General features: G+C 35.4%; 5 protein-coding genes and 1 pseudogene across 6 annotated transcripts; all 6 read right to left on the bottom strand.

Annotated features, from left to right (window-relative positions):
• Positions 1-1584: 1584 nt before the first annotated feature.
• On the bottom strand, positions 1585-2217 carry LOC120178699. The gene has a single exon (XM_039184490.1). It carries the CDS (start codon positions 2056-2058, stop codon positions 1618-1620), a length of 441 nt encoding a protein of 146 aa, XP_039040421.1. The 5' UTR covers positions 2059-2217; the 3' UTR covers positions 1585-1617.
• A 1595-nt stretch (positions 2218-3812) lies between these two features.
• Positions 3813-6354, bottom strand: LOC120178724 (ubiquitin-conjugating enzyme E2 35). The gene is made up of 8 exons (XM_039184515.1): positions 6220-6354; positions 5916-5943; positions 5717-5803; positions 5271-5329; positions 4670-4711; positions 4513-4586; positions 4057-4154; positions 3813-3971 (listed from the first exon to the last, which is right to left on the bottom strand). The coding sequence occupies exons 1-8, from the start codon at positions 6253-6255 to the stop codon at positions 3934-3936; spliced, it is 462 nt and encodes a 153-aa protein (XP_039040446.1). The 5' UTR covers positions 6256-6354; the 3' UTR covers positions 3813-3933.
• Positions 6355-6874: 520 nt separating this feature from the next.
• On the bottom strand, positions 6875-8579 carry LOC120178711 (annotated as a pseudogene).
• Positions 8580-9975: 1396 nt separating this feature from the next.
• LOC120178696 (BES1/BZR1 homolog protein 4-like) lies at positions 9976-12873 on the bottom strand. Of its 2 annotated transcripts, XM_039184488.1 has the most exons (3): positions 12550-12872; positions 12220-12496; positions 9976-10846 (listed from the first exon to the last, which is right to left on the bottom strand). In XM_039184488.1, exons 2-3 carry the CDS (start codon positions 12433-12435, stop codon positions 10085-10087), a joined length of 978 nt encoding a protein of 325 aa, XP_039040419.1. In that variant the 5' UTR covers positions 12436-12496; positions 12550-12872; the 3' UTR covers positions 9976-10084. The 2 variants fall into 2 exon arrangements, with proteins under 2 accessions (XP_039040419.1, XP_039040418.1); XM_039184487.1 differs by having other exon boundaries at positions 12220-12873.
• Positions 12874-15424: 2551 nt separating this feature from the next.
• LOC120178712 lies at positions 15425-17717 on the bottom strand. Its single transcript, XM_039184502.1, has 4 exons — positions 17150-17717; positions 15928-16045; positions 15641-15826; positions 15425-15505 (listed from the first exon to the last, which is right to left on the bottom strand). The coding sequence occupies exons 1-4, from the start codon at positions 17677-17679 to the stop codon at positions 15425-15427; spliced, it is 915 nt and encodes a 304-aa protein (XP_039040433.1). The 5' UTR covers positions 17680-17717.
• Positions 17718-19043: 1326 nt separating this feature from the next.
• Positions 19044-20541, bottom strand: LOC120178713 (zinc finger BED domain-containing protein RICESLEEPER 1-like). The gene is made up of 2 exons (XM_039184503.1): positions 19188-20541; positions 19044-19099 (listed from the first exon to the last, which is right to left on the bottom strand). The coding sequence occupies exons 1-2, from the start codon at positions 20539-20541 to the stop codon at positions 19044-19046; spliced, it is 1410 nt and encodes a 469-aa protein (XP_039040434.1).
• Between the last annotated feature and the right edge of the window lie 4328 nt (positions 20542-24869).

Consider the following 24869-nt stretch of genomic DNA (forward strand, 5'->3'; position numbering starts at 1 on the left):
GTGCTATTTTTTCTATGATTGGAAAACACTGAAAATTTTGGAAATCTGTCATGCTTGATAGACATGGTTAATGGAAGCACATTTAGCATTCTGCATTTCTGTTTAGCATACAGCATGCAGTACAATAACATAGAATGTAAGAGAACAAAATGCGACCGAAGTAAAGGGCTTTATAAACAAGGAAATCTCGTTTATTTGGTCGCGTTTTGTTCTCTTGTTGCTTTCATCTCTGCCACAGGGCCTCTAAACATTGTTCTAGAGTTAACTTGGTAAAATAAAGCAGATGTAAAAGCTCACAGAACAGGAGCTAATAGAGAAAGTATATAGAGCTTACCTTCACCGGTAAAAGAGAAATAGGACTATATGTCATTTTGCAATTATCTATGAAAGATAAGTCCTCTACGTTTTACCTTTTTACGTTAGAGGCCTCGGCCTGAGAATATAAGAAGCAGTTGCAAATGTCGAGGTTCGAATGCTAGACCTACTAGATGCCAACTCTTAAAAGAGATTGCATGAAAGAACTGAATAACTTCAGGAATCTGTCTACTATCTCCCAATCACAGAAAAAGTATCTTTTACAATAAGCAAATAGGCTCTAGATTTCCTTCAACTTGTTCTTCCATTCACCTATCAATTTATTGGCAAACATGAAGTATAAACTTGCAAAAAAAAAAAAACAAGAGGCAATATAGTAAAAAGCACCAACCAAACTGAACTCTTGAGTCTTTGAAAACGAAAAATTGTATTTCCTATTTCACGACACGGTGGGAAGAACAATTACGTCTAATCCGTCACAACATCAACAATGCCCTCAGTCCAGCAATTATGGCTAGTTTCGGTAACTTATGAACAAACGAAGTAAACCAAGAAAGGTTGCAATAGATATTGTCTTGTTCTTGGACTTGGATAGCATGGCTCAACTGCTCAAGTAATGAAATCAGCTAAAGATTATTATCATAAGAAAGTCCTCCCCTAGAGAAGTGTAAGTTATGAGATTTCACTACTCAATCAATCAAACTACGGATAAAAGATGAAGTAATAAGTGAACCTGAAACAACAGATTCTAAAACGATCTAAAAACAACATTTGCCAACATTAAAGAAGCCATGATAACAGTTTAGAAGACATAACAAGCGAATTCAGATCACTTATTGCCTTCTTCCAAGAATACTAACGAAGGAGACCACTTGTTTTTACGTCGATACATTAATGATCGATTTTATATTTGATTCACCGTTAAAGGAGTATACTCTATGCACTTAGAAAAGAATTGTTCTGAATATCGATAATAAACTCGATAAAAGCAATGCCTAATCACAAATCAGCATTGCCAAGGATCCTTCTAAATCAATAATCACGGATTCAAGCCATTACTGGAAATGAAGACATCTACCAAGATTAAGGATCAGCATACAAAAACAATCCAAAAGCAAATGCAATTACCTTTGGAACTTGAATCTCCAATTTAGATGTTTAAATTTCAAATCTTTGGAATAGATAACTATCCAATTGAGCAGTCCAACATTCAATTAGTTCACATAAATATAAAAACAATTATTCCCAAAGCAATAAAATTTCTAAAAATTCAGTCAAACACTCCACTATGACCAAAATTCACTAACCATCGGATTTCTTCTGCAAATCCTTGGAATCTTCATGAGTACCCAAATCCATCTCCTTCTTCTCTTTCTCCAGTTCAATAATAGCCTGTTCCTCGGCCTTCTTCTCGGCTCTTAAAATCGGCTCGTAATAATCGGCGTGAGCCTCCATACACTTCCTCAAAGCTGCGGTTGCTTCAAAGCATTTTTCCACAATGTCTTGTTTGTTTTCTTCGGCTTCTCGGATGCAGTTTTCCCACCCAACAAAGCTATCTTTACATCCTCCTGCTTTCATAAACAAGCAAAACCCACACTCCCCTTCTTCTTCTTCTTCTTCTTCTCCTCCTCCTGCTGCTGCTGCTTCTGCTTCTGATTCTTCATTTGGGGGTTGCTTGGGTTCTGGGTCGTTGATGGTTTTGGGATCAGGAGATTGTTTAGGGTCTGGGTTTTGAGAGGACATTCTTTTTCGGGGGGATTTGGGTGAGTTTGAATCGGTGAGTCAGAGGGCGGGTCAAGGTTTCTTTTGGTGTTAGTTGGAGGAGAAGCAGAGTACTTTCCTTCATTGCCGGCTTGCCCTGCTTAAAACCTCCTAAAACCCCACGTTGAATTTTCATTCATTTTTTTTACAAAAAAAACCATTAGATGTTACTGTATTTAAAAAAAAATTAATATTGTTCTCATATTTTTTTTTATTTCAAAGTGGTCATTCAACTTAAAAAATAAACTCAATATAATTCTTTATTCACGTTTTTCATCGTTGATTGTTATAGTGTTAACGTAACAATTCAAGATACTAACGTGACGATTCACGATACTGGTTTGACAGTCATCTATCATATCATAAACCACCATGAATTGTTACGTTAACATCATAAACAACCACGTCAGTATCGTGAATTGTCATGTCAGTACTGTAACAGTCAATGACAAAAATCGTTGATAAAAAAATCACATTAAATTTATTTTTTGAGTTGAAGAATCATATTAAGAGAAAAAAAAATTAAAGTACAAAAATCTATAATGTTTTTACCCTTTTTTTTCCCCTCTCTTTGTTTTTAATTTTTACTTATTAATTGTTTTGGACCGAAAATTTAACGTCACAAGTCTTATTCTAATCTATATTAACATATTTATATTTTAATTTATATGAATTAATTAAATTAAATATCAATTAGGTAAATAATTTCTTCCAATTTAATTAATTAAAAGTTTTAAAAAATATTGTTGGTTTAAATATTATAAAAAAAGTAAAAGTCCAATGATATTTTTCATCTATAATCTTTTTAAAAAACTCATTTTTATTTTTACTTTTTCATTGTAACCTTCGATTTTCTATTTTTTGTTAAATTTTATTAACTCAAAAATAATAAACTCATTTAAATTATATTTAATATTAATTATTTTTGGCAAAAGGTAAATTTTACCTCTGTAGTAAACCCAATTTATCATTTTTATCTTTATCGTATTTTCTATCGTATTTTCGCATCTATTTAACCTTAAAAGTTAATTGTATCATTCTATATTCCATTCCTAAATTAAAATCTCCAATTACTAAGTTAAGGTTTAAAATTTATGATTTAGAGGTTATAGTGTAGGGTTCTTAATTTGAGGTTTTAAGTTAAAAGTAACGTATAGAATGATATAATTGAACAACTTCGAAGGCTAAATTGATACAAAAATATAATAGGAACGAAAGTGATAAATTAAATTTACTGCAGGGACAACAATAACCCTTAAATCATTATTTTTTATTTAATATAATAAAAGATAAATATCAAACGTATAATAAACCAAAAATATAATTAAGTTAAAAATTAAATGTGTACTTAATTCATAAGTTCTAAATGAAGTAAAAACTAAACTTTAGTTATGCTTTTAAAAAAAAATCAAAAGTTTAAGTACTAAAACAAATCAAAATTGATAGTTTAGACACTAGACACCTAATTTGCCCTAAGGGTTAAGACTGAGCACACATTTATGAATAACATTCTTTCAACACAATCGCATTCAAAAAGCCATACCCAAATCTGTATCGGAATACGTCGAACAGAGATGACTAAATTAGAGTACTCAATTTGAAATAACCATATTAGAGAACAATTAATCCCTTAGTACATCAATTGGGAATTTCAGAATAACAATGTGTACCATCATACAAGTTCAGTGACTGCTTCCACAACCCGATTATGATTTTAGCAGGGAACAACCGGAAGCTTTTCCAAATATATCAAACTCTTTCAAACATCGTTCGTCCAAATTTCGCTACGAAATCAACGTCGAGTAGCTTACATTGCATAAAATGTTATTTTACGAGGGCAGACGATCCCACCGGTCTTCATGCACCGCTCGCATATAAACGGGTCCATTCCTTAGCTACAAAACAGTAAAGAAGGAATCAAGTAACAGTCTATCGTCATTGAACCGATCCTGACGATCCAAGACTAACTATATATTTTACCTGTCTCAACGGCTTCTGCCTCATTCGACTTCCAGTGCTTAGCAATATTTTCAGAAAGCGGATCATCGGGATTTGGAGCACTCAAAAGTGCCTGGATGCTGAAGTAACAATATTGTGTCAATTTAGTATCCTAAAACTCAAGAAAATGCCATAACTAAAGATATCGTCTACAACCCAGGCGCAAATGAAACCAGTTCTAGAGTATTAATACATTTTTTCTGTTTGAAATTGCAAATAAGTTTTTCCAGAACCAAAAGAAAAAAAATTACATGAATAGGCAGTGTGGGAAAGAAATATTCAACTTCCCTGTTTACTTGTAAGACCTAATTTTCCCGGCAACATGAACATGTGTTATATAAATATGTTTCAAGAGGCATGATATATTCAAGACCATGTGACCTAGACTGGTTTACTGTTTACAACGACAGAAATACATCTTACAGAGACTAATAATACCTCAAAAGTACAGTTCGGATCTGGAGAGCTGGACTCCATTTGTCTTTGAGAATATCAAGGCATATTCTCCCAAGCTGCAAGAATGTTTAACCCTTAGAGCGAAACCGTTACACCATCACACCATATAATAAGAACAAAAGAAGGAACACGTGCAAACCTTATCAATGTTAGGATGATATATCTTGGTAAGAAACCGAACCTGTTACACAAAATTGGTTAAGGTGGACAAAAGTATAAAATTTTTCTAAAAAGGATGTCATTAATGGATGCTAAAAAGCTTCCGAGAATAAAGAACAATAAATTGACAATTAGTTCCAACCACTGTCAGTTGGCAGTTCTATGAATATACCACACTCATGAATCACCAGTGCAAGAGAACCAAACGGTAGGTTGCAATTTGTTGCGTTAACAGGACTTAAATGAAGTGGCTACCAATTATAGATAAAAAAACGATCCTGGGTTTAGACTGTAGAGAGCATTCAAAAATATTCTTCTAATTTACCACATATCAAGAAAGAATAAAGCAGGTTTACTAGAGCAAAACCTCCAAGCCAAAGGCAATTAACTACATTCCAGAATCACCGAGTAAGAAACAGATTTCTCTATAATGCAAACTGCAACATTCTAAATCATATTAAGATTTCTCAGATGAAACCATGTAGTGGTGTATACGCAAGAATAAAAAAATCCACCTTACAAACGAAAGATGCAGAAACAGAAATTCATGCTAGTTTTACGAACGAGTTAAAGTTGAGTACCTTGGGAGCAGCCATGGGATATTCTTCGGGCAAAAATAGTTCCAACTTGAAAACCCCTCCTAAAATCTCAAACAAGAAAATGCGTCATATCCTATACATAAGTGCATAATTAATTCAATCAACCTAAGCTTCAAACAAGACTAAGCAAAACATGCTAATTTGATCAAACCTAAGCTTCAAGACTGAAATCATTGGCCATTTTTCTCTTCAAAAAGATGGAAAAGAAGCAAGAAAATAAGAACACTGAACACTGGAAAATCAGTTTATGAAAAGCTTTCCTAGTTTTAACTACTGTAAAATTTAATGGTAATAGATAATCTGCATCGGTGCCTCTCTTTACGATTTAAATAAGCCCAACCTAACTACTATTCAATCAACTGTAAAATTTAACAAATTCCAACACAAAGTAAAAACATTTGCAACAATTAGATGAAAATATCAACTACCTTCGTATGGAGACTGTGTGGGACCAAGGATCATCACATTGAAATATCTCATATTATCCTCTGAAGGTGAAGCGCTAATTCCCGGTGCTATCATAATAAAAAAGAAATTTAAAAGAACTCTTGATAAAAGAACAAATTATTAAACAAAATTCAACAATAATTTCTATTAAAAACAGCAAAGAAAAAACAAAGTAATTACCCGGTTCACTTAGGAGACGCTGCGTTTCCTGTTAAGATAAAAATGAAGAACCCAAAATTAAAGTACGAAAATAAGAAAAATTCTCACAAATAAAAGAAAAAAAATGCTTTCTTCAATCTCAGAAAACGATCTTAGAACAATTAGCAGAGGACTTTGATTCATCAAAACCTTAAAAACTTCAGTCACCATACAAATCTCTAGAAACGCATAAAATTTAAAACAAAAACAAAAGAATTGAGGATTATCGGAAAACAAACAAATCGGAGAAATCAGGAAGGATCGGATGAAAGATCGAAACAGTAACCTTGATGATTCTTCGAGGAAGATTACTATTGGCCATTTGCGAGCCTCGATTGATGAACCAAAAGGGAAAGGGGACGAGAGATTGAGAAATTAGGGTTTGGAGAATTGAGAGAAGAAGATTCGAGAATAAAAGCAGGGGAAAGAAGAAATTAACGTGCTTTAGGTAGTGTCTATCTACTATTTTTTATGGGTAAACTAATTATTTAGTCAACCACTTATTATCTTGTTTCAATTTTGGTCATTCAATTACTAGTTTTTTTAAAATCACTACTAATATCACGTTTCATTTCTGTTTTGATTATCCGTCGCTAGATTTGACTGTTGAGTTAAGGAAAATGGTAACATGACATGATATGGTAATAATATAGTAATAATTTTAAACCTCAAAACTTACGCATTCTATAAAATTGGTTCTAATTTAAAATAATTAAAAAAATCCTTAATTCTTCGAAATCCCTAATTCTTCGAAATCCCTTGCCCAAATTTCAATTGTCGTCATCTTCAATCCCTTATATCTCTATGACATCATCTTAAACTATTAGTTTTGGTCCGTTTAGATACTAAAACGTTTTTCAAAACTTTCCATTATGCAAATCAAGAATCCAACAAGTGACTAATTTCCATTGATCAACAACATGAGGTGCTCACATTCCAAATCATTTTTCACTGCAATTGTTTCTCGCTTCATCATGAATAATGGTGTAGTATGAGCTGCTTACATCCCTAGCATAGCAAGATTTACAGCCATCAAATTTGGTGAGTATTCCCATCTCCATTGACAACCAAGTTATCCTTCACAAACATGAACCCATTTCCCTTCTGCAGGCTCTTCACTTCATCTCCAACCCTCTTTTCATTGAGCCCCAATGTGACATTAGCCACAGTCAATGAAGTTCCGTTTCCATTGTTGCTATAATCAGAGTGTATCTTGAACGGAAACCTCTTGAGTGATCTATTCGATCTCGGATTCGACCTGGGCTTTTTTGTATGAACTTCGTATCAAATTTGATCTTCTGGTTCACAATCTGCAGATTTCAATCCTTGGCCATCACCATGGAGTTTTTGTAACTTAGATTTTGGGTTGATTTAGTTGTGATTTTCCCATAGCTTGATTTGATCCAGCCAGTTGAGGAGATGGACCTGGTTGCTTTTGTGACAAATTTTCCATTCAAACAATGAAAATTTGTCACAGAAGAAACACCAAGTGGAGCATTTTTATGGTGCACAAGCTTCCCTTTGGTCATTGAGCTCTTAGAATCTAACCAAAGGAGCAAATTTGCATCAATATACCACACATTCAAGGCATTTGTGACATTGAAACTTAAATTATGTGATTCCCCATCCAATAATTTGCCTAAAAATGGTGTAATTTCAATGTCATAAGTAGGGAGATCAAATGAATCAATGGCACTAATTGGTCTCAGCAAGAGAGGTATAATTCCACCTGTGTAAACCACAGTAAAGGGCCAAATTGCACCAATAAGTTCACCATCTAAACTCACCAAAACTTCCCTAAATGGTCCATTTCCAGGAAAATCTGTGCGATTATTAGCAACAATGTACTCACTTGGAGGATTTCCATACCAAAACTCATCTTTCTCATTGGAAAGAAACATAGACTTCCAACACAGCCCTATAAACATTCCGAGGAATTTTGAAGTTCTTCGCTTTGACATCGGTTGCATTCTGCATCTCGAACCACAATCCGCCGTTCAATGGCAAATCCCTGGAAAAGGGTACAATTAAATCGGCCTTGGATCGAATCCCATACCCTAAATCTCCTCCCTTGAGAAGATTCTGTTTTTCTCTGCAGGGTAGAAGTGAAGACTTACATTGACATGGTACACATTTCGTCGATAATGTTTTCGACGAAAACCGAAAAGGGTTGAGTCTTGTTCATCAGAAGCAGTGATGAATATCTATTTACATCCTTCTAGACGCTCCAAACAGTCCCGGTAGGCCTAGGCTCAGATGTGCAGCTCCTTAGAAGCTCCACACCGGATAACCAAACTCCGAAAATCCGATCGAATTGCCTTCCTTTTCACGTGGCGTTCCATTCCAGCACAATCCCGAAGAAATCTCGAAACGGACAGTTAGATGGGAAGGTGTAGTTCGATATAACAGGAGACTTTCCGTAGGTGTAGCCGAAGTCATGTCGTAGAACAGTGAGGGAACATGGCTCGGTGCTCGGGACATTGATCGGCTTGGCGACTTCGAAAAACGGGATTGGTGATGGTTGTTGGGGGAGAAGGGTTGATTTGAGGAGGGCTTTGGAAGGTGGAGATTGGCTTGGCTGAAAAGAGGGTTGAGAAACAGAAGGGGAAGAAGAAAGAAGACAAAAGGGAAGATGAAGGAAGCCATGGATGAAGAAGAAGCTGTTGGTATGAAGAGTTACAGATTTATATAACTATGAAAATTTTTGAAAGAAAAAAAGAGAGAAATTAAGCTAAGAAGGAAAGAAATAAGGTCCAGCAGGATGATCATACAAAAGATTACATTCAAATTTATTTTAGCGCCATTAAATATTTAACGGCCGAGTAACCAAAAACGTTAATTGTATCAAATTCAGCAAAAAAATTGAATGAATTTAAAGTACAATGAGTGAAATAGGATAGAATAAAATTCAGTGATGATTGACGTAATTTACCCCAGTTATTATTAACTCAACCCTCAAATTTTAATTAATTAGTTTATTTATAATTCATTTGCTTCTTAATTTTAAAATTTTGATCTTAACTCAAAAAACAAAAACAAAAATTAAAATTTACTTCTTTTAATCTATATATTACAAGTAAGTAGTGAAATTAATTTTTATTTTTAAACTAATCATTTAAAATCACTTTGTTTTATTTTGTTCCTATCATTTGGATCAAACTAAAATTTTAAAATCTATATTTCTTAAAATTACCGGAAATTATTTGTTAATTTATGTATTATACTTTGTTTTTTAACGTCAACTTAATTGTAAATTATTAATTTTTTTCAAATTATTGTAAATTATTAAATTTGTTCAAATTATGAAAAATATTATCTTTGTTGGTAAAATTTTACGTAATTGTTTTTCTTTCACCCATACGGTGAGTGTGACAATGGCTAATTTGTATCTAATTTTCAAAATTATTCAGTTAAAAACTAGACCCTAAAAAATAACCAAATGTAATCAAACAAGAAAGCACCTTAAATAATAAAGAAAGATTGAGAATAGAGGTGAGTGTTCGATCAAAAATTAAAAGTTTCGAGATTTTGAGTTGATGAATCATATTTTACAACTCGAAGTTGACTTGAAAATTTTCAAATTATGTTCATAAAATTCGAACCGAATCAAGCCGAATTTTTGAATTTCTGTTTAAATTTAATTATAAATATTTATAATGTTATTTGATTCCAATTTAATCATATACAATACATATATATTTATTCATATTGTTTTCCATATATGATATAATATAGCATAAAAAGTCGAGGATTCGACTCAAACTTAAAAATCAATATACTAATTACTAAAAATTTTGAGTTATTTGAGTAAATCGAGTTGTATTTTACAACTCGATTTGAACTTAAATTTTTTTAGAGTTTATAAAATTACAACTCGAAATAAATTCGAATCATTTTTTTTTGAATCAAGTAAAAAAATCGATTTTTAGAATCGAGTTTTGCTCGCTCTTAATTGAGAATTGAGAATGGAAAGGCAAAAGAAGACATGGACTTTGTCAACAAAGCATGGTAAGAGTCCAACATTTCCCAATTCTCACAAAAGGTTTGTGTTCATTGGGATAAACAGTGGAATTAACTGGTCATCAAGGCATTTCATCCTATGGCAAAAGCAACTAAAGGTATGATACTCTGAACATATCTATATCCGATACTCACCTAGTTCTCGAACTGCCAAGAGTGAGTTCTAGATCATCTGATCCGCATTCTTCATGAATCCTCTCTCCTTCCCACGGTTTTACGAGTCCTGTTGCATTGCTTCCGAATGCGAACTCGTCTGAAATGACTTCAGACATGGGAACATCGGCTGTATGATCCAATCCTGCAGCTATTGCAGGAGAGCATGTCCGGCTTTGCCCCGGAGTCCACATCCGAGATCCTCCGCCGGCTAAAACTTCCTCCTTGAAGTCAAAGGGGTTCGAGGAGACGAGGCTGAATGTGGGAGAAGTTGGCCCACTACGAGGAATTCGGATCCCGGCAAACCACTCCGGGTCAGGAATGATCTGGCGACCAGGGCTAGGTGGAGTTGAAGAGGGCAGGAAAGAGAGTTGTTGTGCACTCCAACCTGGAGGACCAGACCGGTCGTCCCAAATGGTATTCGTATGTGGGGTTCGTGCCGTTGGTGAGCTTAATGGAGGGGTGACAGGAGCACTGATAGAACCACTGGGAATATAGTTATGAGGAAGCTTGGAAGACGACGCTGACGAGGATGCAGATGAGAGATTTTTGAGCCATGGGATAAGAGAACTCCCATCACCATTGGGATTAACCACATACGAAGACGAGGCAGGGCTCGGAAAGGATGATGACATGGGGCTTGGGTTGTAAGAAGCACAGGGGCTCTGGTGATAGGATGAACTGGGGCTCGCTGTTGCACATCCACCTACCATATCCATGCGCTCCAAAGGCTTGCAACCCTGTGAAAATTAGATGGTTGTCAGTGCCATTACTGCAAGCCTAATATGCTCAATTACTGTAATAAGATATTTCAATAAATAGCAGCTCCAATGACTGTAACTCATTCCATAAGTTGATAAGGTACATAAGGTCGTTTATTCGAAAAAAATTAGGGACATCGTTCACCCCCTCCGTTTATTCCATTGCTTTACATATCACATCAGACTCACAATGTCCTCCAAAAAAACTCTATCTCCTTGTGCTTTGATGGAAATGCTTATTTAGAAATGCATTTGACAAATTTCACCCCAATCAGCTCGGGACCGAAAACCTTTGTTGTTTTATACATGATAATGACCTAAACTTCTCCTTTTAAGCTGCAGTTTTAGCAATCATCCAACTGATTCAAACTTCTATAAAAAATAATAGCCATACTTGTTAACTACTCATACAGTCTTTTCTTAGTTGAGTGATCAAGCTAAGAGCATCAAAGTAAGCTAAAATGTGGTACCAATTTGGCCAATAGGACGAAATAAATACTATATGTGTCCGATACGGATAAATCCATTTTCTCCCCTAAATTTTTCATATATTTTACGAGATTATACTCACGTGCCAATTTCCAAATATGCATTAGACATAGATGTCGAACTCGAATACTTTGAGAAAAATTAATGAATTGAATTAATACACATAAATATTGTCAAGAACCCAGAAAGGGGAAAGGAGAAAGGTGGCTGGACCACCTCTCTGGTTGCCAGCTAAATCACGTGTAAAATGGCAACAAAGCACGTGAGTACCTAGATTTCCTTTCCCTTTCCCTCTGGACTTAATGTGGTTCAAGTCAAGATCTCATCTTCTCAAAGAAACTTTGTTAATTTTCATGGTAAAAGATGGTATCTAAATTCAATCACAGATTCACAATACAGGATTTTGAGAACTGTATTCTAAGCTTTCTCATTCAAACAAACCTTAAGATCTTCCCACGAGCTGTGCACGTCAGCACCAGATCTTATTGTTGGTTGAATTTCAACTTTGGCTCGCCGGGAACGGCGTATGCTACCTAAATGGGGACACATCCGAACACTAACATGCACCGCACAAGGCGGCACAATTCAGAAAACAGATCATTATTCTATTTGATTTTTCTGGTTCTTGTGATGATTATTTATTATTACTACACTAGCAATAATTCTTCTCCGGCTAAATATAATAGAGAAAACCAATTTTCTGTTGCTTCCGATCTTTCAAAAAAAAATCTAAATGCAAGAGTTTAGCGAATTTCTTTTCCGAAGAAAGAGAAAATGATCTTCCATGTGCATCGTTTTCATTTTTCCCTACCCAGAATCAATCAGTGAAAAAAAGAAGAGGTTAAGGCGAGGATAGTGATTACCTTACGATAAGCAGTGCCGTCGGGTTCAACAGTCCAACCGGCTTCATTACAAAGAGCTTTGAGAACTTCATTGTTATCGCAGTGCTTAGGAAGCTTATAGTTACCGTACATCCGAAGCCCGGCGAAGATCTTCGCGGCAATTGCTCTCCTCCGCCGTTCTCTCCGCTTGTTGTTATCTCTCTCTTTCCATGTCGGCATCCTCGTCCCCGACGTCATTTCAAAATTGTTGGAAAAAAAAAGATAATAGCAGCAGATTCGTTGAATTTGCAGCAAAATTTAAAGAAAAAAATGAAAAATATGCTGAATTAGGAAGATGAGGTAAAGCTAATGAACTTAAGCTTCAGCGGCTCCGTGAGAAAGAATATTCAGCTTTTAACTTTCAGACCAGTAAACGGAGAAACCAGACGACGGTGGTTTATGGCGGGTGAAGTGGTGGGAAATCCGTATAAGGTGAATTGTTGAAATCTAGTTGAAGATGGATGTTGATCGGCCGATCATTGGATGGACCGGACCGGAAACCGATCGGGAAACCGGGGATGGTTTTCGTGAAGAGTTGAAAACCCGGGAAGAAGAGAACTCAAAAAGAACAAGTAATTGAGTTTAAAGGCATTGAAGGAGGATTTGAGAGGTGGTCAGCTAATGCTGCACCGATAGTATATCATTACCCTCCGATCTCTTCTCAATTTACATATTTGCAGCATATGATTGACATATTTTAGGGTAAACCACACCTAAAGTCACTAAACCTTTAGAAAATTAACTTTAGTTACTCAATTTTTAAAAATTATATTTATATCATTAAAATTTTAACTAAAATTTTATTTATATCATTAAAAAACAGGTAAAAAGGCATAAGAGTTCCAAGTACTTTAGAAAAGAACCAATGTGGTCCTCATATTATTCTTTTCTCTCAACGTGACCGTCCAACTTAGAAAATAAACCTAATGTGGTCTACGATGATGATGTGGCAGTACGTCTACCATGTTGGGTTACCAATTTAGTCAATCTACCATGTCATCTGTCACGTTAATCAGTCACTCTGGATTGTCATGTCAGCACGATAACGATCAACGAGGAAAAATTGCTCAAAGAGCTATATTGAGTTTATTTTATGAGTTAGAGGATTATATTGAGAAAAAAATAATACGAGAATCGCATTGATTTTTTCCAAAAGTAAAAAATTTAGCTTGCCACGTGGATATTGTCTTCGCTAATAAGTTTAGTAACGGCCTACGTCCATCCGATAAGCAACTTAAGGAGCGAAATCCCTCTTCCAACGACACATAATATATTATTTAGGGTGCGTTTGGTTCACGGAATGTAAGATTATTAATGTGAATGTAAGATTACTAGGGAATATGATTACTGAGAATGTTGTATTTTGTGTTTGGTTGGTTTAGCATTAATGTAATATTACCGTGTTTTGTTAAAAGAATAAAAGATTATTAGAATGTATATTTGACCAAATTGTTCTTATTATATATTTTATTTTTTTAACAAGTTGGAAAATATTTATATATTTTTTTAAAAAAATTTAAATTCATAAAATTTATATATATATATTTTTACAGAATTAAAAATATAAAAAGGTTTAATGAAAGGATAAAATTTTATTTTAACCCCTGAACTTTATATAAAATTTTAATTATAGATTTTTTTTGTAAATCTAAAATGGTTTAAGGATAAATTTATAATCTAACCTTCGTATAATTTTTATTATTCAATGACAGAAGAATGATATTTTTGAAAAAAAAATTAAGGGTATTTTAGTCCAAAACATTGGTAATCCAACAATACCTAAGGAAAGGGAGATAATGTCATTCCCGGTAATATACCTCAAAAATCTACTATTGATAATAAAACATTACCGGGAATGAGATTCCCGACCAACTAAACATAAGAATGTGGATTTCACTCCATGGGAATCCCACATTCCTTGATCCAAACACCCTCTTAAGGGTAAACTACGGCATTTAATGCTTAAATTATTACTTTTGATTTATTTTAATACCTAAATTTTTAATATTTTTAAAATCATACTTAAAGTTTAATTTTTGTTTTATTTTAGTATCTCATTAAAAATTTAAAGTTTAGTTTTGAAAAAATTTAAATACTAAAACGGATCAAAATTGATAGTTTAAGTACTAAATATGTTAAAATTTTAACAACAAAGTATTAAAATGAAATAAAAACTAAACGTTAAGTATGATTTTAAAAAGATTAAAGGTTTATATATTAAAACAAACTAAAACTACTAGTTCAGATATTGAACATATAGTTTACCCATTATTTAATAATTTTTTTAGATGAAATCTATTAATCAATAAATTAATAAGAAGATAATGTTATTATTTTTAAGGTAAATTACATCAATCTTTATTGAATTTTATTCTCTCTCCTATTTCACTCACTGTACTTTAAATTCGTTCAATTTCTTCACTAAACTTAATACATTTAGTCATTCCGCCGTAAGTAGTCAACGACATTAAAACAACACCGTTTTAGAAAAATAAAATTTTCCACTAAATCGTCGTTTTGCATCGATATAACAACCAAATTATAACGTCGTTATTGAGAACATAACAGAGTAACAAAAACTAAATGTATTAAGTTCAATGAGAAAATTGAACGAATTTAAAATACAGTTAGTGAAATAAGAGAGAAAGAGTAAAATTCAATGATAATTGGTGTAGTTTATCCTTCTCTCTCTCTATATATATTATCACGTTCTCAGAACCTTCAAGCCCGTCTAGTGACCTTGGCAAGCCTACATTCTGTATAGAACCTCTTTAACAAACACTTGCACCAATGTCTCGAACCCAAAGATCACGGCCCGTGACGATATGCTTTGAATTTTTTGAGGCACTAGTTTTGAAATTTCTGGAATTCAAAAGGAATGAAAATATTAAACGAAAAAAAGTTTAAATAAATAGAAAAGTTGGATTAACATAGTCAACGAGCCTTCGAGAGAATCCATAGAACAATCCAACATGTTGACGTTAGCCATTGTAGAGAAGAAACAGTTGAACAATTCCATCAAAAGTCAAAAACATAAACCAGTCAACTTCTAGACAAACCAAGATTCCAACTGCTTCACCATTTGAATTCCATATACACAAATGAATCACACCAACGTTGAACACGGGTAATTCGTGAAAAATGAAGAGTCCAAGCAACATAAGTCACCAGCATAAGCTATACTACGTTACTCGGATCCTTCAAGTTCATTTCCCCTCGAGTACTCATCCAACATATGGAGATATGATCCTCGAAAGACATCGAAAAACTGAAAAGGAAAATAAACATACCCGTACCGGATATATACCTGTATCCGTCTCACTTCCGAGTAACAGGAATTTACCATAGCTGTAGAAGCATTTTGGATGACTTGTCATGTGGATTGGCTTAGCTTTACAATCACCTTCAGCAATTGGTTGATTGAATCCTTTACTTCGTCCGGAACTGCGAGTTTTGCAGGCAGTAAGTCTAAAGCATACAATGTGATAACTTTCATTACATCAACCAACAGCAAACTATTGGTACCGATTCCCCATATGATATTGTTCGCGTACTCGCACGACTCCTTTAACACGCATCGACTGCATACCTGAAGAGATCATGGACCGATGAAACAAACGACAGATGAAGATTTATACTCGGTATAGAACACAAGCTTTTCTCGGTGGGATCATCGAGATAATGGCTTACGGTGTTTTCTTGAATTTTGAAGAACTTGCGCAATCTCTTAGCAGCGAAGACGTTATATTTATCGAGGGAAGGGCAACCGAAAAGCACCACGTTTTTTAAGTGATTGACCGGCAACCATCTGTAAATACCAAAGTTTAAGATCGTGTTGTTTTACGAGAAGCAAAAGACCGATTATTCGATAAAGAATTCACCAAAAGAAGGCAAGGAGAACTGGAGAAGGGCTACATAAAAGCATGATAAACTGCATTGGTGTATAATATGGTTCTCCATAGCAAATCAAGTCAGACCTATGGTAGAACCATTGAGATACATAGTTTTTGTCGTACCTTGTATCTACGAAACGGAATTTAAGATCAGTCTTCAACATCGATACCATCGATGATAAATTAATTATTCATGGCATAATCCTTAATAAGCCCTTCTTTTTGTTCTTCAAGCATTTTAGCAGGGCTTAAACACTTCATTGAACTTCTAATTCTCATTAGAAGAATACAAACAATTAACACGAGAACTTCGTTTACCAAATATGCTAAACCTACCAACCAACACACCAGAAATTATGTACCTCACAAGATTAGCTTGAGATATTCACCAGCAGATTTTAGTGCACGGAACAAACTTAATTTCTCATTGACAAATATGAGAAGGAATTACTAAATAATTCTCAATAATGATTATAAACACATACAAGAACCTTGAAACACTATAAAATCTCGACAAAAAATACGAAAAACCGAAAACCGATGCTTCATTTAGCTATTGAGAAATCGGTATAAACATGACAACTAAAACTTATTCTTCCATTTCTCTGATCAGCTATAAAGTGTAACCTATTGTGATCAATTGATCTTGTTGCCATTGACAAAAGAAACCATAATTCCTTGCTAGAATCGATGTTACTTATCATTCCAATGACCCATATCGCCCCGGACTCGACTGAGTGTAGTAGATATGGAAATGAATCAAACACAAGTATACACAAATTTTTTAAGTATGAAGTACAAAACTAATGTAATCAATCAACACAGTTATCACGAATTCTTTCTAATATTCAAAAACATAATGCTCAAACTCCACTTTCCTCACTATCTTATGAACAACCAAACATAACATGAATAACATCAATCAGCTAACATAAACACAAGACATTAAGAATTAGCAAAAAGTGTCAAATCCAAATTAACAGAAAGAAAAGACAAAGGGGGGGGGGAAATGTTCTTACTTTGCAATATCTTGATGATCTTTACCGAACTCATAAGCAGCAAACTTGATGAAATCCCTGCCATAACTATTCCCAAAGAAACTAAAATCCAACTTGTTGTGTTCCAAAAAACTAGCCTTGTTAAAATACCCTTTTGCAAACAGATGCCTAATGAAAATCTCAGCTAACTGTGAAAGATCCTTCAAAGCTCTTACCTCTCCCCTTTCTCTCCTAACTTTCACCGTCTTAACTTTCTGGGTTCTTTCCCAATCTAATCCCTGGTTTTCTTTCCTTTTCCCTTTTGGGTTTGCTTTCAAGTTCCTAACTTCTCTCTTCATCCCATTGTTTTTTGCTTCTCTCTGGGCTTCAGCTCCACCAGCAGCTTCTTGAAACAATACGGAAAGTGGGGTTTTGGTTTGTTTCTGGGAAGAGGAATTAAGGGTTCTTCTGATCGTGAAGGATGGTGAGGGATGAAGGATTTTGGAAGGAGGATTCTGGGTTTTGAGGAGACATTTGGTTTGGTGCGAAAGGAGAGCTTTTAATCGAGACATTTGCTATGGAAGGGTTTTAGAATGGTTTAAGATTCAATGGAGAGAACGGTTTTTTTATCACCGGATATCATTTAAATATTTTGGGTAAATTACACATTTACCAGCAAGCCTTAAAAAACTCCGACCTTGCCAAACCGTTTAAAGCTAACCAATCTGCCATGGAATAACGAACAGTAAAAGCAGATCTAAAGATCACTACCCCAATGGCTTTAGCCTTTTCATCAATAACTCCCAAAATCGGCCAAAGATTTGGATTGGTGTAGCTCCCCCTAAAGTTGAAGTCGTTGTTTGGATTGTGAGCAAGCCGACTATTTGACTAAACAAATCTCTTGCCCCTCCCCCCCCCCCCCCCCCCACCCCCAAAAATTGGGTGGGGTCTGTGGAGGGATAGGAGGTATTCTTTAAAATCATCTTGGTGAAAAGGTCTTATCGTTCTCCTGTCAAGTTGGTGTAGAGCCATCGGTTTTGGTCGAACTTTTGGCTATTAACCATGCGATCAACTTGTTACCGGCGCAAGAAGTTTAACCTGATAGTGGAAAGCGACTGTTCTTATGTGGTAGATTGGATTCGGACGCAGTGTTTTCAACATTAATTCAACGCCTATCTGCGATAGTAGAAAGAAGAAGCATTCCGATCAACTTTAATTCAACGCCTATCTGCAATCGTAGAAAGAAGAAGCATTCCGATCGGATCTATTCCCAGGAGTTGTAACGTTGAGGCTGATACATTAGCCAAAAGGCAATAGCTGGACCTGTCTTCCCTGGTGTGCCTGGTGTCTCGTGAGTGCATGAGGTTTCAGGGTTCCGCTGGGCTGCGAGCTGTATTAGTTTACTGAATTGTGATGGTGATTTTTAAGTTGTCCCATTATGTATTAAGGTCAGGATAGCATATGGGCACTTGTAACTGGACGGATTATTAATAAAAGATCTCGGCACTCTTTTCCCCTTCCGTTCTTTAACGTTGAATCTTAGTGTAACATTGATTATGAGGGGGGTTTTGACGATATCTCATCTTCTTTCATAAAAAATATGTCCTTATAAAAGTGCATTTTATTATCCGAATCCGAGTTCGAACAACATATATCCTTTAACTATAAACTTGAATTTAAATAACTACATCAACCAATAACAAAGAGTTGCCTTGAATTGAGGCACGGATATAAGCCACATTGAAACACCATTATCAAATAGGATCTGATCAACACCCAAAGATCAAGTGCTTCAATGCAATCTTATTAGCTTAAGAAAAGATTCATGTACCTTGCACGAGACACCCATAAAAAAATAAGGGCACTTGTAAAAACCAGCAAATAGGTTAAGAACTTACAGCAGAGCCTTACAAATCAGGCAAGGCTGGAATCTGGATCAATTGGCCTCGACGTAATGGCGTAGAGCGTAATGGCCCGGTAATGGTGTCGCATCTATTTCGTTGATAACAGTAGTGTATTGTTAAGAGATGATGAATTTGAAATGATTGTTAAAAGGGATAACGTTGAATGATGCACGTACCATCAGATTGCGTCCGTAACCAATCTCGTGCGCATATCAAAGCCTGTTGAGTATCAGGGGTCTGTGAACATCGACTGCTATCAAGCATCCGGCCTCCGGCATTGAACACGAACTCCTGTGCAACAGTTGACAGAGGAGTTCCTAGCACATCCCGTGCCATCATCGACAGGATTGGATATCTCGGAGTGTGAACCCTCCACCAATTCAAGATACTGAAATCACAGTTACGAGGAAAGACGGGCTCGTCTAAACATTTTTCCAAGTCCGATATTGAACTTTGGCTCTGAGATGTCTCGTGGAGGAATTTGTCGAAACCCTTTAGTCTATCTCTAGTATCATTACTACTGCTAGGTAAGCTACTGCCAGGTAAAGCTGAATCCTGATCGACCAAAGTCGGGCAGATAGAATACGCGTTAAAGAGTTCCTTGATACCATCAGTTGCTTCTTTGATTCGTTCCAAAGAGGTACTGCCGTAAATTTGGGAATAGTAATACTCAACCAACTTCATCTTGAATCGGGGATCTAAGATCGCTGCTACAGCCAAAGCTAGGCTGCACTTGCTCCAATATTTATCGAACTTGGCTTTCATCTTTGTTGCCAATGAACAAAGAAAATCATCTGTGCTCTTGCACCATTCAATCAATTGAATGTGGACATGAAAAATTTCAGGGAAATATATATTTGCAGTAGGACATTTGTTGCCAGAAAAGACATTAATGATTTCAACCAATAGTTTCAAATAGCCGGTAATCGAACTTGCCCGTTCCCACTCTTCATCACTTAAAGCATGGTCAGAATCAAGATCTGGCAAGTGATGGAACACATTCCTGTACTCTACAGCAGTCTCGAGCATCATGTATGTTGAATTCCATCGTATAGGGCAGTCGAGAACTAAGCTCTTGTGGTTCTTGATTCCGTGTTGCTGGGCAATCTCATTGAACTTCACTAGTATTGGTTGTGAACTTTTAACATATCTAAAACTTCCTCGAATCTTTTGGATGACTACATGAAGAGCTTCAATGGCATCTTGAGCAATGGAATTCAGAATATGTGCGGCTGAGTGCACATCTAGCAGTTGACCATTGCTTAAACGTGGCCTGTTTTCAGAAATACGATCTTTTATTCTCGGGACAATGTCATCATTAGTCGAGCAATCATCAAATGTCATGGCAAACAACTTATAGTCTATGTCCCAATCCAGTAGACACTTGATAATTACTTCGGAAAGCATGTCTTCAGTATGAGAAGAATCAAGTGTTAAGAAATTAAGAGTCTTCTTTTGTAGTTTCCAGTCATCGTCAACATAATGTGCAGTCAAGCATACGTATCTCGAATACTCGGGTGAAGACCACATCTCAACGGCGAGGTTAAATTCTGCCTTGCAATTTACTTAACATATCATAAATTCTCTGCTTCTCCTTCATACAAATTTTCACACAAGACAGCTCAATGCTGCTATGTGGCTCAACATAGAACAACGGCTGCAGATTCTTGACAAACACCTTGAATCCAACATGTTCAACCATGGCTAAGGGGTAGCCATGTAATATAATCATGCGGGCAAGATCTAACCGACTTCTCTCAGGGTCGAACCAACTGCTTCCAATACTGAAAGCTTCATCCTTTCTTTGGCCTTGTTCATACTTGACGATGGTGGACTTCATATAATCGTCCTTTCTTTGCCCTTAATCGTAAGTGATATTCGCAATGGTAAGGGTATTTTCTTTTTTCCTCCTCTTCACTGCAAGTAGTTGAGAAACATCATAGTTTGATCTTTTCAAGCACCGCATTAAGTGATTCCTTAGATGGGTGGTTCCACTATTACTCGATCCACTTAATTTCTTGTTACAATGAACACATACTGCATAACATATGTCGGCTTTCTTGACCCTTTCAAAGTGGTTCCATACAACAGAAGTCAATCTCTTTGGTTTCTTAGCAGTAGATTCATTAGCCACTTCCATCGCATAGGCTTCAGACGAACCGAAGTCTGGATATTAAAAGTAAAGCCACATGTCAAAACGGATCCTTTTGAATAAACTACCGATTAATTCACAACATAACTTCAGGACGCGAAACATCAAACACGCACCAAAAGAACCTTTAAATAATCAATTAATCATAAAATGCAATCATAATCATTAACTGTTAAATAAAAATCAAGGTTAAGTATTGAAAATAAGTAGGAGAAAAAGCACAAGCAGTGTAGCACTCCAATTTAGGGGTTAGATTTAAGAAATTATAAGTGGATAATTTAATTGGTTTTTTTGAAAGAAATTGGAGATTAAATTGTAAAATAGTAAAGTTAGCAGACCATTTTAAGAAATACAGGAAGTTCAGTGACTAAACTCATGGTTTACCCATTTTTCTTTTAGAGATAATATAAACAACCATTTCCCGTATCATTCAGCAGAAAATTATCAGTTTTCCCTCTCCAACAACCCTCCTTTCAACTCCGATCTACTCGCAGTCCGACTTTCGATCGACGAGCCGAAACCACCATCGTGTTTGTTGTCAACCTAGGAACAAAACCCCTCAAACATTTTGTCGTGAATCGTTGTCGTTCGTCGTTAATTTCAGTCGGAAATATCGTCGGTAATAACTCGATTTCAATTGGTTTTCTGTCGATTCACGAACATCCGATCATCCGTTTACGACACCTCCCGCACTATCGTGTTTTTTGTATCGTTCCGAGTACACCGGTGTTCTCCGTTTCTCCGTCGTCGCCGGCGCGTGGAGGGGTGAGACTGTCAAAGTTTCCAACGTTTTTGGAATCGAGCTCTTCGCCGTTCAAAATTGTGAACCGAGCTTTGTAAGTGCCTCAAAATTGCTTAAAATAATTTTTAGAAATTTTTCCGGGAATTTTCCGATACCGTAGTCCTGTTCACGCACCACACGCGCCTCCCCGAGAGTGGACATCGTCTGGGTGATAATTTAGTAATTAATTTATGTTTGGGTGCTATTTGTGTAAAATCCGAGTGTTAGATTGGTAAATATTTGCAGAATGTAACTAATTTGGAAATTAATTTCTGGGTGATATTTGTGTAAAATGGTCGACTGTTGATCGTTGACCGGCGTTGACTAGAGTTGACCAGAACTTTAATTGGCTTTGACCGGGCATTAAACGACATTTGACGTTGACCGAGTATATCTATCCTCACATTTTTCGATGTTCCGAATCTGATTCCGCTGTCCGTTTTTCAAAATTCGGACCCGAAGGCCTCGAAATTACCAGTCAAGCCCGTTGACTTTGATTTTGACCAAAAATTCTAAATTTTCGAAAAGTCATATTTTATGCTTTCGACGTCCTGAATCCAAATCCGAAGTATGTTTCACTAAATTCGAACCCGGTAAGCTATTTTTGACTGATTTATCACCCAATTCGATTCGTTTATCGCAATTAAGCTCCTTTTTTTTATATAATTTATGTTGATATGTATCTGAGGAATTATTGGAAGTTTAATTGAAGATCAAAGACGTTTGAATGGAATTTTTATGGTCGATCAGTATTGCACGAAAATCGAGGTAATACTTTACTACATCTTTATGCTTTATGGAACATGTGGATATTGGTAAATGCATGATTAAGATAATGTTAGTCTCATTTGTGTAGTTAATTGGTTTCTACACTCGATCTGAATACGGTAAAAGAGTTCAATAATTGATTATGGTTCAGATGGTTTTTATAAGAAATTGAGGGATTGTTAGAATTAAATTACAAGTTCTGTGTTTAGTGATAAAGAAATCAACATGGATTTGTAACTTATAGTTTATTTCATCAAATGTTAAATGTTAAAGGTACTTGGATGTGAAATTATGATAATACTCTGGTAGGATAAAATTATGAAAATACCCTTAAGTTGTAAGATGTCAAGAATTGTCCCTGGAAGTTGATTAATAACTCTGAAATGATATATTGATATGATAAAACTACATATATGCTTAAGAAATGCTAGATTTTGCTTACAAAATACGGATAATCGGTTTTTAACCCCTAGAGGGTTTGTGCAAGATATTAGAATTCTATTAAGGAATCATTTCAAGATAAGAGATTGTTCGGTAAAGCAATTGATCATAGGATCTCTAAATTATAATTATTTTCGTTAAGAGTTAATATTGAAATTATCTGGTTAAGAAATTACGGAAATACCCTTGAGAGGTAAAATAGTCTTAGTTAACCTTGAATGAGAAAATACTTTGAGGATTCGTACTTAACTCGATTAAGTACGGATTTGATTATTAAGATCCTGAATTAGTTCAGGAAAATTCTTGATTTTCCGTTTGTAAAATCTGAGAAGACACTTGACCCAGAAATATTCGAGTTATGAGTAAATACCTGAAGAATAATTTATCGGGGTGTTCTGTTGTCATAATTGTTTGAAATGATTGAAATAAATGATAAGATTGAATTTAATAGTAAGATCGGACAGAATGAAATGATTGAAATACGCTGAATCTATAAAATGACCAAAATACCCCCGTAATGGAAATGACCCAAGAATACCACCAAGCTCAATAATGATTGGATATCTTCGAGCTCTGAAATAAATGGAATAAAAATGAACACCAAAATTACCAAAATACCCTTGTTTCCTATTCTAAGTAAATGCCTTGGATTAATTAAGGAATCCAAATAAGCATAGGTATTGGACTACCTTTAAAAAGTTACGGAACACAGCTTAAGTAAGTCGATCAACTTTAATGATATGTCAGTATCTGAACGGCATAGATATTACTTGAGTGCGTGTTCGTCTAATCAAGTTTAGCTCGATGATAATTTTGGAAGTATTCAGCTCAGCTCAACTCTAGATCGCATTCAGTATTAAGAATTGGATGGTTGTTCGACAAATAAACCACGAAGACCAAATTAAACTGAATGAAAATACAATATGTATTTGGAATTCAAAAAATGTCTGAATTACTCTGAAAAACCCTAAAGTAACAAGAATAGACATGATTGTTAAATGAACTAAATAACCTCAATGAATGAGGATATAATAAGTGATTTGGATGAGTCTAGAAACACTGTTGAACTTACATGATGAATTGTCTTTATGGGTTATGAACCATGAATCAAGTACGTATGTATTTCCTGATATCGTTGAAACATGGAAATGAAATAAAGACAATTGGGAGATCTATTCAACGATGATTATGGGGATGATCTATGGATCTGCATTATGGTATTAAAGAGTGAATACACTGGAAGGATAATGAATTGACTTGTTGACATGCATCAGTTTGGGAGTTGTGTAACTGGAGTTGTTTGATAATACGATCGATAGTCATAGATTGTAAATGACTTGAATCTTCGATTCTATGTTTTCATCTAAAATCACTTCGGTCATGTTTAGAGGTGGGTATACGGGCTACCCGCCCGTTTAGCCCGCGGGTTTTGACGGTGCGGGCTTAAACGGAGCGGGCTAAAAAGCCCACATTCATAAAAGGTTTTGAATTTTAAGGCCCGCGGCCCGTCCATTTAACCCGCAGGCTAAACGGGCTTACCCGCGGCCCGTTTAATAAAAATAGTTTTAAATGTTTTAAATGCAATAAAAATAATGTTTTAACTTACTACACCTTTAGAAATGATCGAGCAACTTGAAAAGGAAGGTAGCACCGTCAAAATAATAAATAATATTTAATTTTTATTTTAAATAGCCGGAAATGATTATAAAATAATAT

Source organism: Hibiscus syriacus, unplaced genomic scaffold (genome assembly GCF_006381635.1).
Source record: "Hibiscus syriacus cultivar Baekdansim isolate YM2019G1 unplaced genomic scaffold, ASM638163v2 tig00112370_pilon, whole genome shotgun sequence".
Taxonomy (NCBI): Eukaryota; Viridiplantae; Streptophyta; class Magnoliopsida; order Malvales; family Malvaceae; genus Hibiscus; species Hibiscus syriacus.

Coding starts and splice junctions, on each gene's coding strand:
- LOC120178713 (XM_039184503.1), bottom strand. CDS start 20,541: ATGTGGTCTTCACCCGAGTATTCGAGATACGTATGCTTGACTGCACAT. Junction 19,100..19,187: donor GTTACGGACGCAATCTGATG/GTACGTGCATCA, acceptor TCAACGAAATAG/ATGCGACACCATTACCGGGC.
- LOC120178696 (XM_039184487.1), bottom strand. CDS start 12,435: ATGACGTCGGGGACGAGGATGCCGACATGGAAAGAGAGAGATAACAAC. Junction 10,847..12,219: donor ACGGCACTGCTTATCGTAAG/GTAATCACTATC, acceptor TAATTTTCACAG/GGTTGCAAGCCTTTGGAGCG.
- LOC120178699 (XM_039184490.1), bottom strand. CDS start 2,058: ATGTCCTCTCAAAACCCAGACCCTAAACAATCTCCTGATCCCAAAACC.
- LOC120178712 (XM_039184502.1), bottom strand. CDS start 17,679: ATGTCTCGATTAAAAGCTCTCCTTTCGCACCAAACCAAATGTCTCCTC. Junction 16,046..17,149: donor GATCATCAAGATATTGCAAA/GTAAGAACATTT, acceptor TGGTATTTACAG/ATGGTTGCCGGTCAATCACT. Junction 15,827..15,927: donor TCAAAATTCAAGAAAACACC/GTAAGCCATTAT, acceptor TGATCTCTTCAG/GTATGCAGTCGATGCGTGTT.
- LOC120178724 (XM_039184515.1), bottom strand. CDS start 6,255: ATGGCCAATAGTAATCTTCCTCGAAGAATCATCAAG. Junction 5,944..6,219: donor TTCCTCGAAGAATCATCAAG/GTTACTGTTTCG, acceptor TTATCTTAACAG/GAAACGCAGCGTCTCCTAAG. Junction 5,804..5,915: donor GCGTCTCCTAAGTGAACCGG/GTAATTACTTTG, acceptor TTATTATGATAG/CACCGGGAATTAGCGCTTCA.